The sequence below is a fragment of the Syngnathus typhle genome, linkage group LG9 (assembly GCF_033458585.1).
Source record: "Syngnathus typhle isolate RoL2023-S1 ecotype Sweden linkage group LG9, RoL_Styp_1.0, whole genome shotgun sequence".
Classification (NCBI taxonomy): Eukaryota; Metazoa; Chordata; class Actinopteri; order Syngnathiformes; family Syngnathidae; genus Syngnathus; species Syngnathus typhle.
The window spans coordinates 891530-909851 of NC_083746.1; the positions used below are offsets into that span (position 1 = coordinate 891530).

At 49.1% G+C, this 18322-nt stretch overlaps 1 protein-coding gene across 3 annotated transcripts in view; it reads right to left on the bottom strand.

Annotated features, from left to right (window-relative positions):
- Positions 1-1972: 1972 nt before the first annotated feature.
- Positions 1973-18322, bottom strand: part of col18a1a (collagen type XVIII alpha 1 chain a) — a 30617-nt gene continuing 14267 nt past the window's right edge. Inside the window, exons 3-42 of one of the 3 annotated variants that reach the window (XM_061287112.1) lie at positions 13138-13676; positions 12507-12602; positions 11742-11813; positions 10003-10084; positions 9675-9793; positions 9444-9470; positions 9188-9376; positions 8995-9021; positions 8867-8929; positions 8730-8798; positions 8608-8658; positions 8403-8516; positions 8265-8327; positions 8146-8190; positions 7881-8012; positions 7710-7781; positions 7371-7397; positions 7214-7312; positions 7101-7136; positions 6917-7006; positions 6819-6851; positions 6709-6744; positions 6565-6624; positions 6439-6507; positions 6330-6365; positions 6145-6198; positions 5997-6062; positions 5826-5888; positions 5728-5758; positions 5169-5213; positions 5053-5087; positions 4846-4965; positions 4619-4778; positions 4484-4548; positions 4285-4413; positions 4157-4189; positions 3794-4096; positions 3524-3721; positions 3265-3380; positions 1973-3066 (exon numbers count right to left, since the gene is read on the bottom strand). In XM_061287112.1, the coding sequence (XP_061143096.1) occupies positions 2853-3066; positions 3265-3380; positions 3524-3721; positions 3794-4096; positions 4157-4189; positions 4285-4413; positions 4484-4548; positions 4619-4778; positions 4846-4965; positions 5053-5087; positions 5169-5213; positions 5728-5758; positions 5826-5888; positions 5997-6062; positions 6145-6198; positions 6330-6365; positions 6439-6507; positions 6565-6624; positions 6709-6744; positions 6819-6851; positions 6917-7006; positions 7101-7136; positions 7214-7312; positions 7371-7397; positions 7710-7781; positions 7881-8012; positions 8146-8190; positions 8265-8327; positions 8403-8516; positions 8608-8658; positions 8730-8798; positions 8867-8929; positions 8995-9021; positions 9188-9376; positions 9444-9470; positions 9675-9793; positions 10003-10084; positions 11742-11813; positions 12507-12602; positions 13138-13676 (3878 nt within the window). In that variant the 3' untranslated portion in view covers positions 1973-2852. Of the gene's footprint in view, positions 3067-3264; positions 3381-3523; positions 3722-3793; positions 4097-4156; positions 4190-4284; positions 4414-4483; positions 4549-4618; positions 4779-4845; positions 4966-5052; positions 5088-5168; positions 5214-5727; positions 5759-5825; positions 5889-5996; positions 6063-6144; positions 6199-6329; positions 6366-6438; positions 6508-6564; positions 6625-6708; positions 6745-6818; positions 6852-6889; positions 7007-7100; positions 7137-7213; positions 7313-7370; positions 7398-7709; positions 7782-7880; positions 8013-8145; positions 8191-8264; positions 8328-8402; positions 8517-8607; positions 8659-8729; positions 8799-8866; positions 8930-8994; positions 9022-9187; positions 9377-9443; positions 9471-9674; positions 9794-10002; positions 10085-11741; positions 11814-12506; positions 12603-13137; positions 13680-18322 lie in introns of all 3 variants that reach the window. The other 2 variants (XM_061287111.1, XM_061287113.1) reach the window with 2 other exon arrangements.

The following is an 18322-nucleotide window of genomic DNA, read 5'->3' on the forward strand; positions in this document are numbered from 1 at the left end:
TAGCAAAGGATTCGCAAGCCCTGCATGTTGCACAAAAGCTGCCTCAGGAAAATAAATGTTTGGGCTTTGTTTCTTTCTGCCTCAGCGACGATTTCGCTCATCAATTCAGAGACTCCATTTGATTTGTACGTAAAAAGCCATCTCGATGTTGAATGACTTCCGAAGAATGTCAAAATTGCTTCATTTCAGCAAAAACTGGTCTTAATAGCGAGCTTAATGGAATAATAATACAAATAAAAACCACAACTACTATACGGTGTATCCTATACATTAGTCTTCTCACCTCATTTGTATCTTTTACATTTCGAAACCAGCTTAATAGAAAGAACATTCCTTGAGCAATTTCAATATTGCGAGCAAAAACAACGGTACGTATGACGTAGCCTCTCTTCACATGGCTCCTCATAACACTCTGCTCATCAAATATTTAAAGACAGGAGAGAGAGAGGGGGGGGGGGGAACAGGCTTAAATGCCAGATCACTCACAAGTGTGAGAGTGCTACCCGCTGTCTAGCGAAAAGTCGGCGCGGACAAACGTGATGCATCGACACAATATAACAAGATGCATGGATTCTTTATCCTCCGCGGAACAACAACCAAGGGGCGCTGCGCTGTCACTGAGTGAATCTTGCTTTTCATTTCTATTTCTCTATGTTTGTTTTTGAGGTGATTCCAACTTTACGTCGGGTCGAGGAAGGTTCCGTCTCTTTCGGTTGATCTTGCGACATTGAATGGCAAAGCCTGCGCGCTGACAACCGTCTCTTTGGACGTCCTCGGCTATTGTAATTATGTAACTCCCCCAAAATCTGCCTGTCACCTTGCGCTATTGTGCTTGTTGCAGGATGGCTTTTCTCTGTCTCTCTTTCTCTACTTAGTTATTACTTAGGAGCCGCTAAATATAGCTTCCTCCCGGGCTGCCGGCATGCTAACGCTTCCGACCGAAGCCAGATGTGGGCGATTACACGGCAGGCAGCCTGCGGGCCCGCTCTCTCGCTCTCTCTCCTCAACCGGTTAAGATGATGTCAAAGGATAATACGCGACTTGTACTTAAGCAAAAAAGCAATAAGGAATTGGACACAAGCTGTGATGCCGCTGTGACAACCCAATTGGCTCGGTTAAGCTACGGCGCCTTCGTCGGGCCGCCCGACGTGTTTGACCGACACGTCAAAGGAAATGGAAATGGGAAGAGGCTTGCATTTACTGATTTATTTGAGGACGCCAAATGACCCTTCGGGAGAACATTTCAGCAGCGTGACCTCTGAAACATGAGCAGAGCTGCGTTATTGGCTGCACTCATTTAGAACTGCCTCCTCGAAATAAAATAAATAAATGGAAAAAAAAAATACAAAAATAAATAAAGTCATTTTCTGCAGCCTTAAATGGAATTTAACAACCAACTTTGAATGTCACACAATTTCTACCAAATGAAAAAGTGGATGGAAACGACACGTTTTGGTATTTGATGATTATGTTCTAGCGCTTCTTCGCATTCATATCAAGTAATCTCGTTTGGCTGCCAACGAGCGTCCAATCGTCACCTAAATGCGGTACGCGATTAAAGTATCCGGCAAATGAGGCCACCCCTGCATAATTCAAATTAATCTTCTTAATCAAATACGATGATGGAACTCCTACGAACTTTCAAGTGGAGATTTAAGGGGATTTTTTCGGCATTGGCCAATGACGAGTGACCTAATTTGAATAAAATCGCTTCACTTGCAGACCTCCAGCCTTGAATATCAACCAAGATATTTTCAGGCAAATTGAGGAGTGCTGTGCTGCTTTCCCTTTTCAGGAGTTAAGCGGGTGTTCATCAGTTTCCCGAAAGTGCTCGCCATTAAACCACCGCGTAAAAAGTTCCACCGTACCTGGCCGGCCACGGACTTCGAGAATGAGGGACTTGTTAGGTCAACATAACTTAATTGACCTTTTTTTTTTTTTTTTTTAAACGAGTGAGATCAAATTGTCACGGTGGCGTTTGAAAAGACATTTATTCAGTGCCTTGAAGATGAGTACAGCTCGATGCGTTAAGATGAAAACGAAGAATAAAAACGACAGATTCAGTCGAGCATCAGTTGCACTAAAGTTGTCTTATCACCAGAATATTGCTTTTTTTTTTTTTTTTTTTACCTTTATACAAAATCCCAACACAGATTAAAGTCAATCACTTGCTCTCGCTTACAAAAAAATGATTTAAATTGTATTGAAGGAAAATGTCCAATGAATACTGGCGGCGTCAAATAAAAGCTGCACCGGAAAGCAATCGTAGCAGCAGAGTACGTCGTTAACATCAACATTTAGATTCAACGGAAGTGGCCTCTTTTTAAATGGAAAGCAGGCTTGGTCTGGTTACAAGGCACAGTGATGGAGGAAAAGAAAAAGAAAAAAGAACAACATCTGGGCAAGCTCTAGTTTCATTTGTTTGTCCTTATAAAACTTCATTTCAAAATAAATATTTTCTTTCAATTTAAAACAGTATGTGCTGTACCCAAAAAGTAACCCACAACTCAAACGTCAAATGGAAACAAGGGTGGAAATGATCAATACATCCAAAAAATACATAACAGGATGGAGATAACATTTGGAAAGGCAAAAGACATTGCAATTAACACACACAAAAATGCTCAAGGTATTTACTGTTTGGGTTTTTCTTTTTCTTTTTTCCCAAACCTTAGAAGAAAAAATGTGGCCCCGAGACAAAAAGAGGAGATCTCTTTGGCGCTGATTGTTAAAGAAGCACGCCTCCCTCCTCTGCCAGGCCCGAAAAGCTGCTGCTTGAAAACAACCTTACGACGGAATGGAAAGAAAAACGACGGCGACAAGGAGAACAAAGGCAAAAGCTGCTCACGTCCTCACGCTTGGGAGTGTAAGGTGGAGGCGTTCTCGATGCACAGGACAATGTGGGCGTTGGAGCAACTGCGCGAGTGGCGCTGCAGAAGGCGGCCGCCGCTCAGGGGCGACGCCAGCCCCGTCACCGCCTGCTCGCCCGCCCGCCACGTTTCGCAGTAGTGGTCCGTTTGCCTCTGGCCTCTGTCGCTCGAGCCGTGCCACACCAATTTGTGGGGCCTGAGGGAGAGCACACAAACGTTGGCCGTCGCCGTGCCTTCCCACGTCTACACCGTCGGCAGAAGTAGTCACTATTACATTCTTTGCGTATCAAAAGGGTAAAGTGATAAATAGATCGGTCGATAAAATATTAAGAAAAGAAAGAAAGAAAGAAATGATGGTGACGGCCGACCGCTCCATCGAGGCCTTAAGACTCACCAAGCGCTGTCCCTGAGAATATCCCTGCCGTCAAAGGAGTAGATGGGGACGTTGTTTCTCATTTGGCTGGCCTGGTCGCCAAAGATGGATTCCCAACTGTCAAACAGCACTTGATCCTGCATGGGAGAGAAGCCAAAAAGAGCTCAGCAACAGATCCAGTCTTGGAAGCATCAATTGGCGCAGTTTCAGCACCTAGCAGCTATTCTTGTCTTCAGGTCTTGCATGGCTTGCATGCAAATGGAGGCCGGTCGCATCTCACCTTCAGGTTGACAATGGGCAAGGTGTCCCGGTCCGACCTGCGGACAATGGTGTAAAGGTCTTGGAGCTTGGAGGACAGGAAGGCTCGGAAGGTGCCCTTGAGGCCCACGGCCCGGGCCTGCTGGAAACACAGGAAGTCGGCTCCCCGAATTCCTCGCATGTTCCCACTTTGAGGGGCGTTCAGGGCGATCAGATGGAGCTGATGAAGCAGAAGTACTTGGTCAAGATGACAGCAGAAATGATTGTTTTCTGTTTGCTCAGCGCCACTCACCCCCTGTCCCGATTTGTCCAGATGGAGCGAAGGGTGCGCTAGGGGTCGCTGGGGAGTGACGGGGCGTCTATCCTCAGCTTGTGCCGTCGCCCGACCGCCATCCGTCTGCCCCGAGTGCCGCTGGTCTTGGAATCGGGGATCGTAGCGCGGAGGGTAGCGAGGCTCCGGCGGCGAGCGCGAGGGCGGTTCTACGGGTCGCGTGGCGGAAACGCTCTGCGAGTAGTGGCCGGCTCCGTTGCTTTGGCCGTGCGACTGCGGGTACGAGATGACGGGCGGAGGCTGAAGCTCCGCCACCTCGTTTTCCTTGAAAGAAGAAGGAATGAATCTCGAATGCATTTGCACATTTTCTGGCGGCAGACTCACCAAATCTCTGAAGAAGGGTTGGTAATCTCCAAGCTGACCAAAAAAAAAAAACAACATATTTCTCTGATTCATGGAATTTTCTCCAAACAAGCTTTTTTCTGGAGCATGCAAATGCAAATGAAGCGTACCATGACTTGGCGCAATCCACCGCGGACTCTCAAATAGAGGTCGGCTTTGTCCAGGATGTAGACGAGGCTGCCCTCGGCCTGCCGTCTGGCGGTGGCCAGCATGGTGTCGTAGGACCTGAGAACTGTAATCTGCGCGGGCGCCGGCGACCCAGCCGTCAGCAATCAGACTCTCGTGCCGATGGATCAATTAAAGACTTACTCCAGATGAGTGTCCAGGACTTCCAGGTGGGCCAGGAGGACCGGGAGGTCCCGGTACATTGGCAGCTTAAAATCCAAACATCTTTGTTAGCTCTCCGAGTGCATCTCGGCCTCGCGCTTATTTCCAGCGACTCACTTTGACTCGGCCAAAAGGCGCCAGGCAGCGAAGGAGAGGTCGCCGGTCCCGGTGGTCCAGGTGGTCCGGGAGGACCTGGACGCCCATCGTAACCGATCCCTGCTTGACCGGGTGGACCTTGAGGTCCGGGGGGACCCCTTATGGAATCTCCCTTTGGACCCTAAGAGAAAAAAAAAACAAAACTCAGACTTCAAGTCTCCAGCACGACGATGCTCTTTTCAACTCACGGGTAAGCCTGGCTTGCCAGGAGGCCCTTGAGGTCCTCCAAAACGAGGGTCATAATATCCACCGGGCTCTCCCTTTTCTCCCTTCACTCCCGGGTCTCCATGTTCTCCCTTGAGCTCATTCTGGGGAGAACAGTTTAGCATTGTAGCTGCGCTTTTCATCGGCGTGCAATATTGTAGCAAGGAGCTTGATGGCTTTGTGCGCTTTACCTTGAACGTGTGAATATCAAAATCGGAGACTGTTCCTGAAAATAAAGATGTATTTTGGTAAACGTGCAGCGTCAGGGACGTTATCATGTGATGTGTATTTGAAATCCAGGATTTACCGGGGACGCCAGGGAGGCCGCGTTCGCCCTTTTCTCCTTTAACGGCTGTAATAAAATAGGAGATACAAAGTGCGCTATGAAACAATATTGCACAGGTAACCGACTTTGCCACTGGCTTTTCTCATTTTGCCGTATTTTGGGTTTTACGGGCTCATTTGTCAAATGGAGGAAGACTTGACGGATTAATCTTGCGGCAATGGAGCCTTTTTCTCCTCCTCGGGCCGAGTGAGCGATCTGGAAAAACGTTTTTGTCTCCGGAAACTTTAAAGCTTCCTTTAATCTTCCTTCTTTGACGGGATCATCTACTTCTTCCTAATAAGAGAACCTGCTCATTTTCAACTGCCATCATATAACAGCTCACAGCAGAAGTCACGCTTCAATGTTATATGATGGACGATAGAATAAGAACGGAGACGTTTGGAACATTCAATGTCCTCAATTCCTCAATCAACAATCAAGTTCATCTTTTGTTAGCTGAAAATTGTGACATGACAGTCCAGGCTAAAAAACAAGCTGGCTAAATTGGACCTCCTGCTGAGATCTGGCAAAGGATTCATACCTGGATAGTTCCTGGAGGTGCCATCGTAGTGCTGTGAACAACAAAATTGACTTTAGGCTCGTCGGCTGCTTGCAGCTTCAAATGATTTGGTGACTCACGAAGCGATCCAGGGGGCTCGAAGGTCCCGGCGGTCCCGGCGGTCCCGGTGGACCAGGAACGCCCTTGATGGAAGAAGCAGACTTATATGTTACGACTTTTCACTAAAAAGATAGACCATTCCATTTTGTTTTGAATGGCTTATGATTTATGAAGTTGAAAAAAACACTTACCGGGTATCCAAAGCCAGAGCTCGGCTCTCCTTTCTCCCCCTTGTATCCGTTGACACCAGGGCGACCCTACCGGAATTGCAAATTTTCTTTTGGGTCAAACATCATCATCAGCGGTGTACAAAGAAAAAAAACAAAACAACTGACTTACAGGTCTCCCAGGCATGCCGATCTCACCCTTAATCCCTTGAGGTCCGTACGGCCCCTACGTGGAGCAAAATACTGATTACAAATAACAAAATAATGACTAACTGCTGTGTTGCAAAACAACATTTTTGAGGCGGTTATTTTAGTACCAACATGAACAAATATATAGTAAAAGGTGTCAATGCTTACAAGTGGTCCCACAGGTCCGGGTGAGCCCCGATCTCCCTAAAGGTCGAGTAGAAAGACATCAGAAAAGCAAAGCCAAAACACTTGAGAGACAAATGCCGAGCTGGCTCACTTTCAGAGCCGTGGAAAAGAGCGGACCCCCGTCGGGGCCCACGACCACACCCGGCTCGCCTTTCTCGCCCTGCAGAGAGCACCGCCATGAGATACGGTACCACACGCCGTCAGTCTTGGACCGTACCTTAAAGCCGTAACCGGGAGGGCCCGGGTCTCCCGTGTCACCCTTTGGACCCATTGGACCCTAACAGGACCGCAAATTTAAAACGTGTTGGGATCAGAATCCAAACAAGATGGAACAGACGCAAGCGTAGCGCCAGCCACTTACGGGAAATCCGGCTCGACCCACCACGCCACCTCCTCCCTTGACGCCAAAAGAAAAAAAAAGAATTTGATCAGGTGAGGCGCGATTCACCACATTTGATTCTCATTACACACCTGAGGCCCAACACTGCCGACCACACTGTCAAACTGCAAACACAGGGAAGACAGTCAAATATAGTGGATACCTCCAATCTTTGGTGACTTTGCTTTACATTGTCCGACGGTCGGTAGACCATCTGTCCCGGCGATCCTGGTGGGCCCGGCGGTCCGGGGACTCCATTTCCATCACGGCCCGGTTCACCCTGAAACAAAGCGCCCGTGCAGGTGAGATAATCACAAAGTCGTAGAAGAGTACAAACACAAGACGGCGTTTATCGCTGGAGAAATGATAGTCACCCGCTCTCCTCTGTCGCCTCGGTCACCCTTCGCTCCCTGGAACATTTAAGAATCAAACAGCAGACGTCAAGGAAGCAAACAAACGCATACTCCAGTCCAAAAAGATGAAAGACCTGAATTCCGGGGAAGCCGTCCAATCCCGGTTGGCCGTCTCTTCCTTCGGGACCCTGGCTGCCCTTCTGAGCCACCAGGCCCGGCAAGCCCGGTTTACCCTGCCAGGATTCAAGTTGGAGTGTGTGGAGAATAGGATGGGGCCATAAAGTTACTTACCGGAAGTCCCGGCAGGCCAGGTGGACCCTAAGGGCACACATTTGATTGAGTCAAAACATTTTCCACTTTTGCATTTACTGCCACCAAATGAGGGCGGGTGGGCGATTATCCAGTTTGCTGTTGAGCGAAGCTTTGATTCGGATTCTATTTTTGAACTGGGTCAGCTTGAGTCACAAATTGCAACAAGTGGACTCAGAACCACATTTGGATGCTCTCTTTACAATTAGTCCGCTGTTTGTCTAGTAGTCTCCGAGACCATTCCAATTTCTGTTCAGAAAATATTTCATGGCCTAGAAGAACGATTTGGATGCGTTGGTTGAAATGCAGTAGGCGGCTGACCTGTCTTCCTTCAGGTCCTCGGGCACCAGGGAGCCCATTTGAGAAAATGCCACCGGATCCCTCCATGTCGTCCTTCAAACAAGGACAAACCATTCAAACGTTGGCGCTAGAATATTTTCATTTAGCCAGCCACTTTTTGGAATCCACTTATGTTGTTTGGCGAGAACTTACAAACCCAACACGGTATCTTGGTCCGGGTGGCCCGGCAGGTCCAGGTGGCCCGGCTGGTCCCATCGGTCCGGGTAATCCGGCCAACCCAGGCTCCCCTGTTGGTCCGGGTAAACCCGAATCCCCTTGAGCTCCCTGTGGAATGGACAGAAAAAGATACAGAAAAAACAGGGAATGATTCCAGGAAGGAAAAAAATGGCAGCCGGCTGAAAACCATGAACTTCAAATAGATGGTTGGATCAATGATAGGAATGAACTAAATCTTTACCTTCTGTCCAACTGGTCCCGCATGACCGAGCACACCAGAGTCACCCTAGAATAAAAGAGAATATTACAAATAATGTTAGCATTAAATAAATTCATCAAGGGAAGAATGCGTGAAATGACCTTTTCTCCTTTGGGACCAGGCGATCCAGGATTGCCATCAACGCCCGGTAAACCAGGCAAGCCCTGCAGGCCACAAGTTCACGTCACGGGCGGATCGTCAAAACCAGGGGATTCTAAAAGCAATGTGTCGCCGCTTACAGGTTGGCCATCTTGTCCCGGCGGTCCGACTCCTCCCGAACTCGATGCCGTGTTTGCCGCGGCAAGACCGGGAACACCGGGTGGGCCGGGTGGTCCCGGTGGGCCCGGCAGTCCCTTCAACAAAAAGCAACACCAAATGACGTATCAATGCGGCACAACTGAGGAATAGCAGAAAGAAATCCCGGTAAGACTTTTGCTCGCTTACCCGAACTGATTCCAGATCAGGGAATCCCGAGCCTTCCATGTCCACATAAGTCTACGGGACGTCCATTGTAAAGTTACATAGGCGCAATCAATGAACGTGCTCGTAACTGGAGATGCACTCACAGATCTGGTTCCCGGGCCGGGTGGTCCTGGAGGGCCCCTGGGACCAGGCTGACCATCGCCGCGCTCTCCCTGCGCGCATCACTCCCATTAGAGTCCCGGGCCAGACTTCATGACCACTCCTTAGCCCTTCAGCTTACCTTCTCTCCTTTCAGCCCAGGATCGCCGGGGGTTCCTGGGAAGCCCGGGGGTCCGGCGGCACCCTGAATTGAGAGACGATGAAGGGAAGATGCCAAATATGCTGTGCAGGTTGTTGAAAGCAACTCACCTTTTTTCCATCTTCACCAGGATCGCCCTGTGGAATTAGACAGGCAGAGATGAGTCCACTGGCCACATACCAGTTGGCCCCATCATTGTGATGGGAAATGGACTCGTTCATCGTTTGTATACAAATAGTTGTGTCGCTTAGAAAAACTGTTTACACAGCTATCAGAGCGAGTTTTTTTTTCTTCCAAACTCACTGGTTCTCCGTCTTCTCCCGGTTGACCCTGGGCACCGGGGGCACCCGGTGGTCCTCGAGCACCAGGAACGCAGGAAGCGTCGGAGCCTTCTTTGCACACGGTTACGTCTGCTGCCGGTCCCGGAGGCCCCGGGAGGCCAGGGCGCCCGGGTTCTCCCTTCTTTCCTTGGTAGCCAAAACCTGCGTTGCCCTAGAAAACAAAAAGGCTCAAGCTTGTTAGCATTAGCAAGCAGGTGCAAACTAAAGATTCAACTCACCTTTGCTCCCTTTTCTCCAGGTTCTCCCTGAAGAAGGATGAAGAAGAAAACAGCAATGTCATGAAGGTTTTTCTTAAATGCACAAGGTTGATCAACATCCGCCAAGGTCAAATTCAATTGGAGGTGACACGTCAATTATACATGACAACATTACAATATCCTGACATTTGTGTTGACCAAAACTATCAAGCACAGTTGCTAAAAAAGAGAAATGCTGTGAGGTTCCCGCACCTTCCCCCCTGAAACTCCGCCCTGCGATCTGCTGTCTCCGGCATCCCCTTTGGGCCCCACTGCACCACGCTCCCCTTTTTCTCCTCGCTCGCCTTTCTCTCCTGTGGCCCCAACCGATCCTGAAGGGACACCAAAAACACAATCGGATCATGTGGAGTCTTCTCAAAGGAGACCAAGCCCAAGTGAGGTCAAGTGTAATCTGCTGGGAAACGTTCATGAAGAGTGCAACAATCGTCATATCCACTAGATGGTGAGCTTCGCCAGCAAGTACGTAAGTCGGTTGCCGGGCGGGCGGGTGCTGTGTGAAGTTGTGTGTCAGCTCGCTCACCTGCGTGTCTCACAGCCGACGTCTCCTCTTGCCTGGCGACCGGCGGTTGCTGAATGGGCCTCAACGCAGGCGGCGCCGTCTGCTGCTCATGTAAAAACACGGTCCATCTATCACTCACTGATAATCTTACATGATGAGTCAGCATTAACGCCCAAGCCCCACTGCGATCAAACTATTGTTCCCCCATATGCGCAGTTTGTCCTAATGCCTCTTAAGACCTTTCATGCAGTGGGGATGTCATTCATGCACGGTTTGCTCTCCAATCCGACAAACGCACAGAATGAACCAGAATTGTTTTGTTGGAAGCAGCTTTATGGATGCAAATAGCCCCCAAATGCACCAGGCAGGAGTGGGAAGCAACAGGAGCAACCCATGACTCATTTCAGCTCCTTTGTGGAAAAATGGGGATGCGAGGAAATGATCGAGCCCACCCACCCACGCCCACCCTGCCTTGCAAACACACACACACACAAATATGTTGTTCTTCACCTATGGCGTTCCTCCATTGTCATCTGCAAAGAATGTACATAAAAGAGCGTGCAGCCCAAGCGAGCAACGTGGAGCTCTGGGTGATAATTAACCAGTTGTCTTCGGGCCCCCCCCTGGCCCCTGGCGTCGCATAGCAACTGCTACGCTAAGAATTCCACGCAACAATTATTGACTCTAACTTGATGATAAGCCACTCAGCCGTGCATTCGTCATAACAGGGGGCCTGAAATGAGCTGTTGAAGCGCATGACCTCCAAAGTTTCAAAGCAGACGTCCGGTTTCCTTGGTGAAAGAGATCCCACAGCGTGAATGCAAGTTTACACTCTTGCTCATTGCGGTCACTACACATACGTAGTCGTGAGAGCATACTGGTGTTTTTTTTCTCGTCTTCAAATGATGTCCGATTTGACGGAAAATCAATCATCGCCTGACGTCAGTCACATGCGAGGAGGACACGAATGACATTGTCAAGGATGTCATGGGAAACGCATCCTCGGGACAAATTCCCGCATGACAAAATGGAAAGTTTGACTGAACTCCCCTCATCGTGTTGCATTTGCCCTAACACGCCCGACCGACCGAGTTGTACAGACTGGAGAAGTTCCAGTGCCTGAGAACAGACATCACGGTAGGCGGGTTATTTGGTAGCAGCTGTTATCTTCAATAGCACCTTTGCTCATATGAATGCTAGTAAACTGGCCAGAGGGAAAACTCACAGGTAAAAGTGACTCTGAATCAATGCAGAATTGTCTAGACATGAGGAATTTCTGCAAGCATAGCAGCCCCGCCCACTACACGCATGTGTGTGCAGTGGCATGGGGGACTTGTTACTTATCTTTCCAGGGTGGGAAGACATGAGTGAGTGTTGGTGGAATTTGACGGTGTGACAATGTGAACAAGACACAAAGCAGGGAGTTGGTGACAAGATGAAATCAATATAAATCAAAAAAAAAAATTAAAAAAAGATTTTGGCATGGAAATTAGCAAGTGGAGTCCCACAGGGTTTTGTACTGGGACCACTTATTTGCTAGACTTTTTTGGCACTATTTATCTTGTATGTGGATTTTCTGCATTTATGCCCAAAGCAAATTTTGACTTAGGCCTTAGGTCTCAACAGGCCTCAGACATGAAGCAAAGCTAAGCTCAATCAAAAGACAAGTCAGCAAAAAAGGCAGACCATGACAGCGAGATTGTCTGGCCAACGAAGCAATTTTCATCTCTTCTGCATATCAAACCAAAGCGGGTCCTTACCGTCCAGGTGTGTTTTCCCATGGATGGTTTCAACCGTCTGCCTTCCGCATCACCGCTTCCGTCTCCCGAGCTCTGAGACAGACAAACACACACAACGCATTTCCTTTTTGGACCATTTGAAGGCCTTGCACATGTGCAAAACAAATGCTCCCTCATCTGGAAAGTGGCACGGCCATTGCCACCTGCTTGTAAATATGTGACACGCTCCTACTGGGGCGCCGAAAGTCACTTTGTCAAAGATGTTGTTTCCCCTGGAAAACAGCTGTGAGTGAGGCCATGATTTGCAACCATCCTGTAATCACAAGCCTGTCATTTCAACTCGGAATGTGCCCTCCTCCCGAGTGGAATACAAACAACACGTGAGGCTCGCTTGACAAGCCGTCCGTTAGACCTTCAACCGGGACGGTCGTGCTTTGAGTGCTCCACGCAGGTTAAACAGCTGCCAAGATCAATGGCGGCCTGCGGCGAGGCACCGACCGTGACAAGAATGCCGCAAGACTGTCAAAAGCTGCAAGTGGAACTCAAAATGAAGCAATGAAGGAGGCCAAGACAGGGGCACGCTGGCAAAAAAATTGGCCATTAGCATAGCAAAAGTAGAAAAGACAAAACGGACACATTTTGTGCATTGTTTTGATGGAGACAATTACGAGTACATTTAGAAACTATTCACCTTCATCGACAACTTGTTCCAAATCATATACGTACGTTGAGACCTGTCATTTGCCATCAGTGATTGGATAGAAAAGAAATAGTTTGGGGACTCACCATGTCGTCGTCGTCGTCGTCGTCGTCATCGTCTTCTTCGCAATGCCTCTCGGCCGCACGGGGGTCTCCCACCACCCTCAGCTCGCTGATCACGCCCTGGTTGAAAAAGGCCAAATTAATAATAAGAATAAAATCAAAATAAACAAGCAAAATTCACGGAACAACTAATTGTCCACACACGGCACGACAAAAAAAGAAAATGCCACTTGACAATTTATTGCCAACGTTTGACTTAGCAGTAGAAGTTGCCAATGTCTCCGCCGTGAACTGAACTTGAACTGAACTTGCTGCGAGACCACCTTTGGGTGCAAGCTTTTAGCGGCCAAGGCTAAGGAGCGGCTTAACAAGCCGGTCCTGCAGATGTCCGGGTCAAACGAGGTGCCGCAAACAAATGAAAGGGGTTAATTAGACGGCCACGCCGAGAACCTCCAATTACCCGCACGCACACAACGTTTGGGCGGCTGCCGAGATGTCGCCCCACGCTTAAGATCAGGCTAATTTGAGCAATGAAATCAAATGAGGAATTCAGCTGCAACGTCTCCCACGCTTGATTTGATCCCCTGCGCCTCGTTTGGATTAGCCCTCTTCATATTCCAAATCCCGCATTGCAACAGAATTTTTTTCTACGTACCAGGAACTTGTTTGGATCCGAGCCTCCGGCCTGCCCGATAAAGACCCCGGCGCCTGCTTCCAGCGCCATCTCATCAGGGGACCTTTCGATGCGTTGGACTTGAGGATCTATGTTGCAGTTGAGGTAGAACATGACCTTGTCGTCCTTCACCGCGAGAGCAAAACGGGTCCAGGTGTCCCTCAGAGAAGGGACGGTGAACCTGGCGGCCTCGTAGGACAGCTCAGAGTCGGGCTCCGTGTAGTACAGGATGACGTTCTGGTTCCCGCCCTGCACGGGTGACAGTTTGACGCCCACATACATGATCTTCTGCGTGGCGTCCGTGACGGAGAAGATCACGCCGCCCCGATCGGACGTAGGCTTCAAGTTGAAGATGAGGGAAAAGTCCCGGTAGAACGGGCTGGGCAGGTGGGCGCGAGCCAACTGGCCCGTGTTGACTTCGGGGCCAAACACGTAGCCGGGAGTGGAGTCAGGCCCGTAAACTCGTGCGATGTCACTTGGAGGAGGATCCCCGATCAGCTGCAGGAGGGTGACGCCGCCGTCTTCTAGAAGGAAGGGAAAACGTGGACGTGAAAACACGCAAAAGGCTTGCTGGAAGGGAGGGAGGGAGGGAGGGAGGGAAATAGGCAGGGAGATAGGCAGGGAGGGCAGCGTGCCAGGCAGGGCACAAGGTTAGAGTCGTTTTTAGTAGCTGGTTAGTATTGTCGTGTGTCTGATGGAAGATCACCAAAGCATTTTCAAACGGAGAAAGAATGACAAGGGAACACAATCTACATCGTCAAGACCGACGAGACACGTGAAGAGTTCTCCATAACGTAAATACGTACGGACCCTCATTGGTTTGGAGCGAGATTATGTATAAGTTTGATTTTGCAAGGTACATAAATGTAACCATGCCAAGATACAAACGGTGTCTTTTGAACTAATTCAGCCAAACAAGCCCAGTTTGATGGAAACCAAAGCAAATCTAGGGCTTTTCTCTGACATCCATTTTTTGCCCCGAGACAAAAGTAAAGAAAGTCCCTGATGTCTACCGAGTGACACTGCGCCATTGTTCGCAGTCCATCAACTGGGCCCCATGCACCTATGACCTCATTCCTCCCTCCCTCCCTCTCCCTCCCTGGGCGACTGGTGACTGACGACATCATAAACGAAGCGGGCTTAAGCTAACAAAATATTCCCAGAGCACGGTGTGTATGTGTCTGACATCCGACTTCAGACCAACTTGTAGTACTTATTACAAACACGGATGCCTGCCGGTGTTTTGACAAAACACGCTTTGACACGGGACATCACTCGAAGATTCTCATTCTTTGAAGACAAGCTTTGGTTTACCGCCCGGCGACTGGTTTTCAGGCTTCGCTGGCGGGTTCAAAGGCTCCCCGCCGCTTCATGTGCTGGAGATCAGTGGAGCTTTGTTGAGATCCTAACACGCAAGGTGTTTGGCCCGACCCGGGGGTCCCGCTTTGCTTTGTGCTCGACAACCCACGACACAAGGCTGAATATTCCGGCATGCTGTTCCGAAAGCAAACTTTTCCGTCGGCGCTGGCAAAGAAACAAGTTGAGCCTTTGAAAGACAGCGAGGAAGGCAACTTTACATTGTCTGAACAACTGAATGTTTCATCAACATGTTTTTTCTCCCACAAGATAGCCAACACGAGAGACGCCAAGTAAGCCATTAGCATTTTTACGGCATTCTTGCATTCTCAAGAACCTTTGTTAACCAATGACACAAACCCCACCCCCCGAGGTCAGTGAATGGACTAGCGCCAGGTTTATGGTGCTCGTTTGTCGTGTCGCTAAAGACTCTTCCTTTTCTGACGACTTTCAAAGATGGCGCATCCCCCAATGAAGAAAGGTTGCATGCAGCCTGAGAGTCCACCTTTGGGCTTGTGTGTAATCCATGGAAAAGCCTTCAATCATCTGGAAAGCCTTTGGGTTGTCATATCCCACAGACCTTCTGACATGGACAATATTGCTTTCAGATCAGATCAGCCTCGGGTACACGACTTCCTCAGTTCTCAGAGAGTCTAACACGAGCCCTGGGATAAGATGACTTTCTGGCAACTAAAAGCTCCGACTGCACTGTGCCCATAAGTAGCACCCCTCTGAGAGCCGGTCCAAAGCAAACACAAATAAAGACGCTTGTTGGCGTTTTTGTCGAGCGATCCGATCTCAATCTTTGTTCAATGGATCCTTGGGCTTTTCAAATTGCTGGGAGAATGTCCAGCCAGAGCCGCCTGGCAACTAAATATATAAGCACATGGAGACTTTCCGCTAAGAACAAAGATGGGCCACTGAGTTTAATGGGCCAGATATGTTTAGTTTTTTATTAAGAAAGGTCTGCATGTACCTGGAGACCAAGACATGAACGGCTTTCCAACGAACAACCAGATGTAATCATGTCCAAGTCGAAACATCCTGTCTGACAATCCCCACCAGAGTAAACAGATCACATTCACAGATTTTTCTTTACATGCCATCACATGGCTGAATATTTCTGCGCTCATAAGTCTCCCACATCCATGTTTGTGCTTGGTGGCCCCATATCTGCTCACATTCTAAGATGATAGGCTGTAATTAAATGCTCTTGGGAGGTGGTTATTAAGGCCCCGAAGAGGAGAATGTACTCCTCGCATCTCCACAGCGGTTGTAAACTTATGGTTGTTTCCATCTTTCCAAGCAGTCATCGATAACTGACAAACTTGAGTTGCCATAAAACCTGCGCAGCATTTCATATGAAGAACTACTTAGTTTGTCAGCACAACAAGCTGTGAGAAAGATAGCGATGCTGTAAAAAGACCTACTGATATCAAGTGAAGGAGGAAGGCGTGGCCGCAGTGGTTTAAAGGCATCACGGAAACACATTGCAAAACCTGCCACTAAACATCTCAATCACTGTCTTACTTTTAATGAGTGGCATGCGTGATTTTCATCCAGCAGATACGTGTATGTTTCATTGGATTAAGATTACGACCATCAATCAATTGTATCTCCAAATGCGATTACAGTCGCGTGCCACGGATGAACCCGGACGGCTCGTCATCACCATGGGCCATTATTTCAAAGCAGGATCTATTTCTAACAGCCAAAGACAGCTCAGCTGCACTCTCAACTTGCAGACGTCCAACAGAAAGCTTCGGTCATGCATTGACATACGATGAATCGGACACGCGGTTGTAGATCTTACGTCATGTGTGTGTGATTTCAATGGACAAGGGAACACAAGCATGCACACAAAAAAAAAACTGCTTGCAAGGCTTGCATGCTTTCATAGAATGGCAATCCCGTAAACAGCAATGTGTGCAGTACTCCTCCTCTCCACAAGGGGGGCTCCCGGGTGAGGTGGGGCGGAATCTGTGAAGCGTGTGTCAATTGGGTCATAACTGCAGACAAACTAGGAAGGTAGGGCTTTTCAAAACTGGTACCTTTGCAAATAAAAACCGACAAGCACCGATACCCATCATCCTCGTCTTCTGGAAGTTGGTGGCACTCCACAGGGAGTCGTCCCTCGTCCAGGAGCGTCCAGCAACTGTCCCTTAAACCTTCACAAAAGCTTCGGCAAGGCAACACCGGAGTGCCGCACTTTGGCAGCGACAGGAGACAGAAGAACTCCTCCAAACCACGGTGGCACTTGGACCTCAACAACCAAGCCCAGTCGTTGAGGAAGACTTGGATTTGATCCAAGTCGGTCTGGTTGAGATGATTAGGCACAACAAAGCTTTTGCCAAGCATGGATGAGCAAAATGGAAGAGAAGTATCCACCAATAAGCAACGGTGGCTTTTGCTAATTGTCAAGGCTATGTTGCCTTTTGCCGGCGTCCGACGATCAGCAGCTACAAAGGCGTGAGCGCCCTTGAACGGACTTTGCGATGTTTGCGTTGAAGGACGGCTAGGCGTGACAACCCGGTTTGGAAGTAAAGCCTGGCGATTGAGTCGGTCCTGGACGCTAAGAGCTAAACCGGGTCCGTCTGGATCTGGTTGTGTACGAAACGTGGCGGGTGTTCGGAATGTGGGAAATGACACCTGCTGATTGTGTCTGGCGGGGTTAGGTGGATTGATGTCAATTTCCGCTGGTGGTGTAACTTGTCGCTTGTCCTCAGGTCCCCGCAGAGTCCCTGAAGATTTGCTCAAGCTACCGCGACCGAGATTTGGGCTTTCTTCAGTCCCACGACTACCGCTGCTGCTTTTACGAGTTTGAAATTTCGGATGATGAACTTCAGAGATTCCCCTGTCCATACCGTCAAACCCGTGAAAGTAGCCGGGAATGATCGATTCAAACAACCCTGACTTTTCCAATCCGGATCCCTTAACAACTTCCTCTTTTTTTGCAAATTCAGATTCAGACAAACGAGCGGAATGGGACTGTCCAAATGTAGAGCCAACTTTTGAAACATTTCCTGTAAAACTTTCACCATTAGCGGTCCATCCCCCGGGACTCGTACCTTTTAGCGAAGCTGTTTCATTTCCGGTTGCACTTGTGCTCGGGGAAATCTCTGTGGTGCCTTTGGCCGCTGTTTGCTGGAGCGCCGCTGTAGGCGTGACCGTAAGCGCTTGAAGAGCTTCGGTCGTCACCTGCCAAATCCTCTCGACACTTTCCTGACCGCTTCTTTCTTCAATGACCTCTGGCCCGGTACTCGCAATACTCTCGCTTGGCATTTCCCCGCTACTCGTGGGACTGCCGGACCCTTCGTGACCGGCCAAAGGGGGCAAAGTGGTGGTCCCAGTCCAGGGCCAAAACCAAGCATCAGAGCAGACCACACATAGGGTCAACAAAAACAAAATGTCCCTTTGGCTCCTCATCTTGGGTACACATCCACCTGTTTGATTAGCGGAGTCCCCGAGTGAGCTGTGACATGTCCTGGCAGCCGCTTGCCTCCACACACACACAAAGCGCACACACACACACACCGCAGTATCTGGTCACACACTACTTTGCTGCTGAGAAGACAAGTGAGGAGAAGAGCCCATTGAAAATAGTCAAAGGGGGGAGAGAGCAGGAGGAGTTGTGCTCCTTATTGGCGGCTCACGCCGTATTTCCTCTGGCGACTCCTCCTCCTTTTGTCAAGGCAATGAAAAGTGACCTACACCTCGGTTTTCCAAGCTCGCGGAGGCTTCTTCTATATGATGTGATGTGATGCCGTTCAAGTGCGAGGCCTCACGTTCTTGTCCGGGCTGGTTTGTCAAA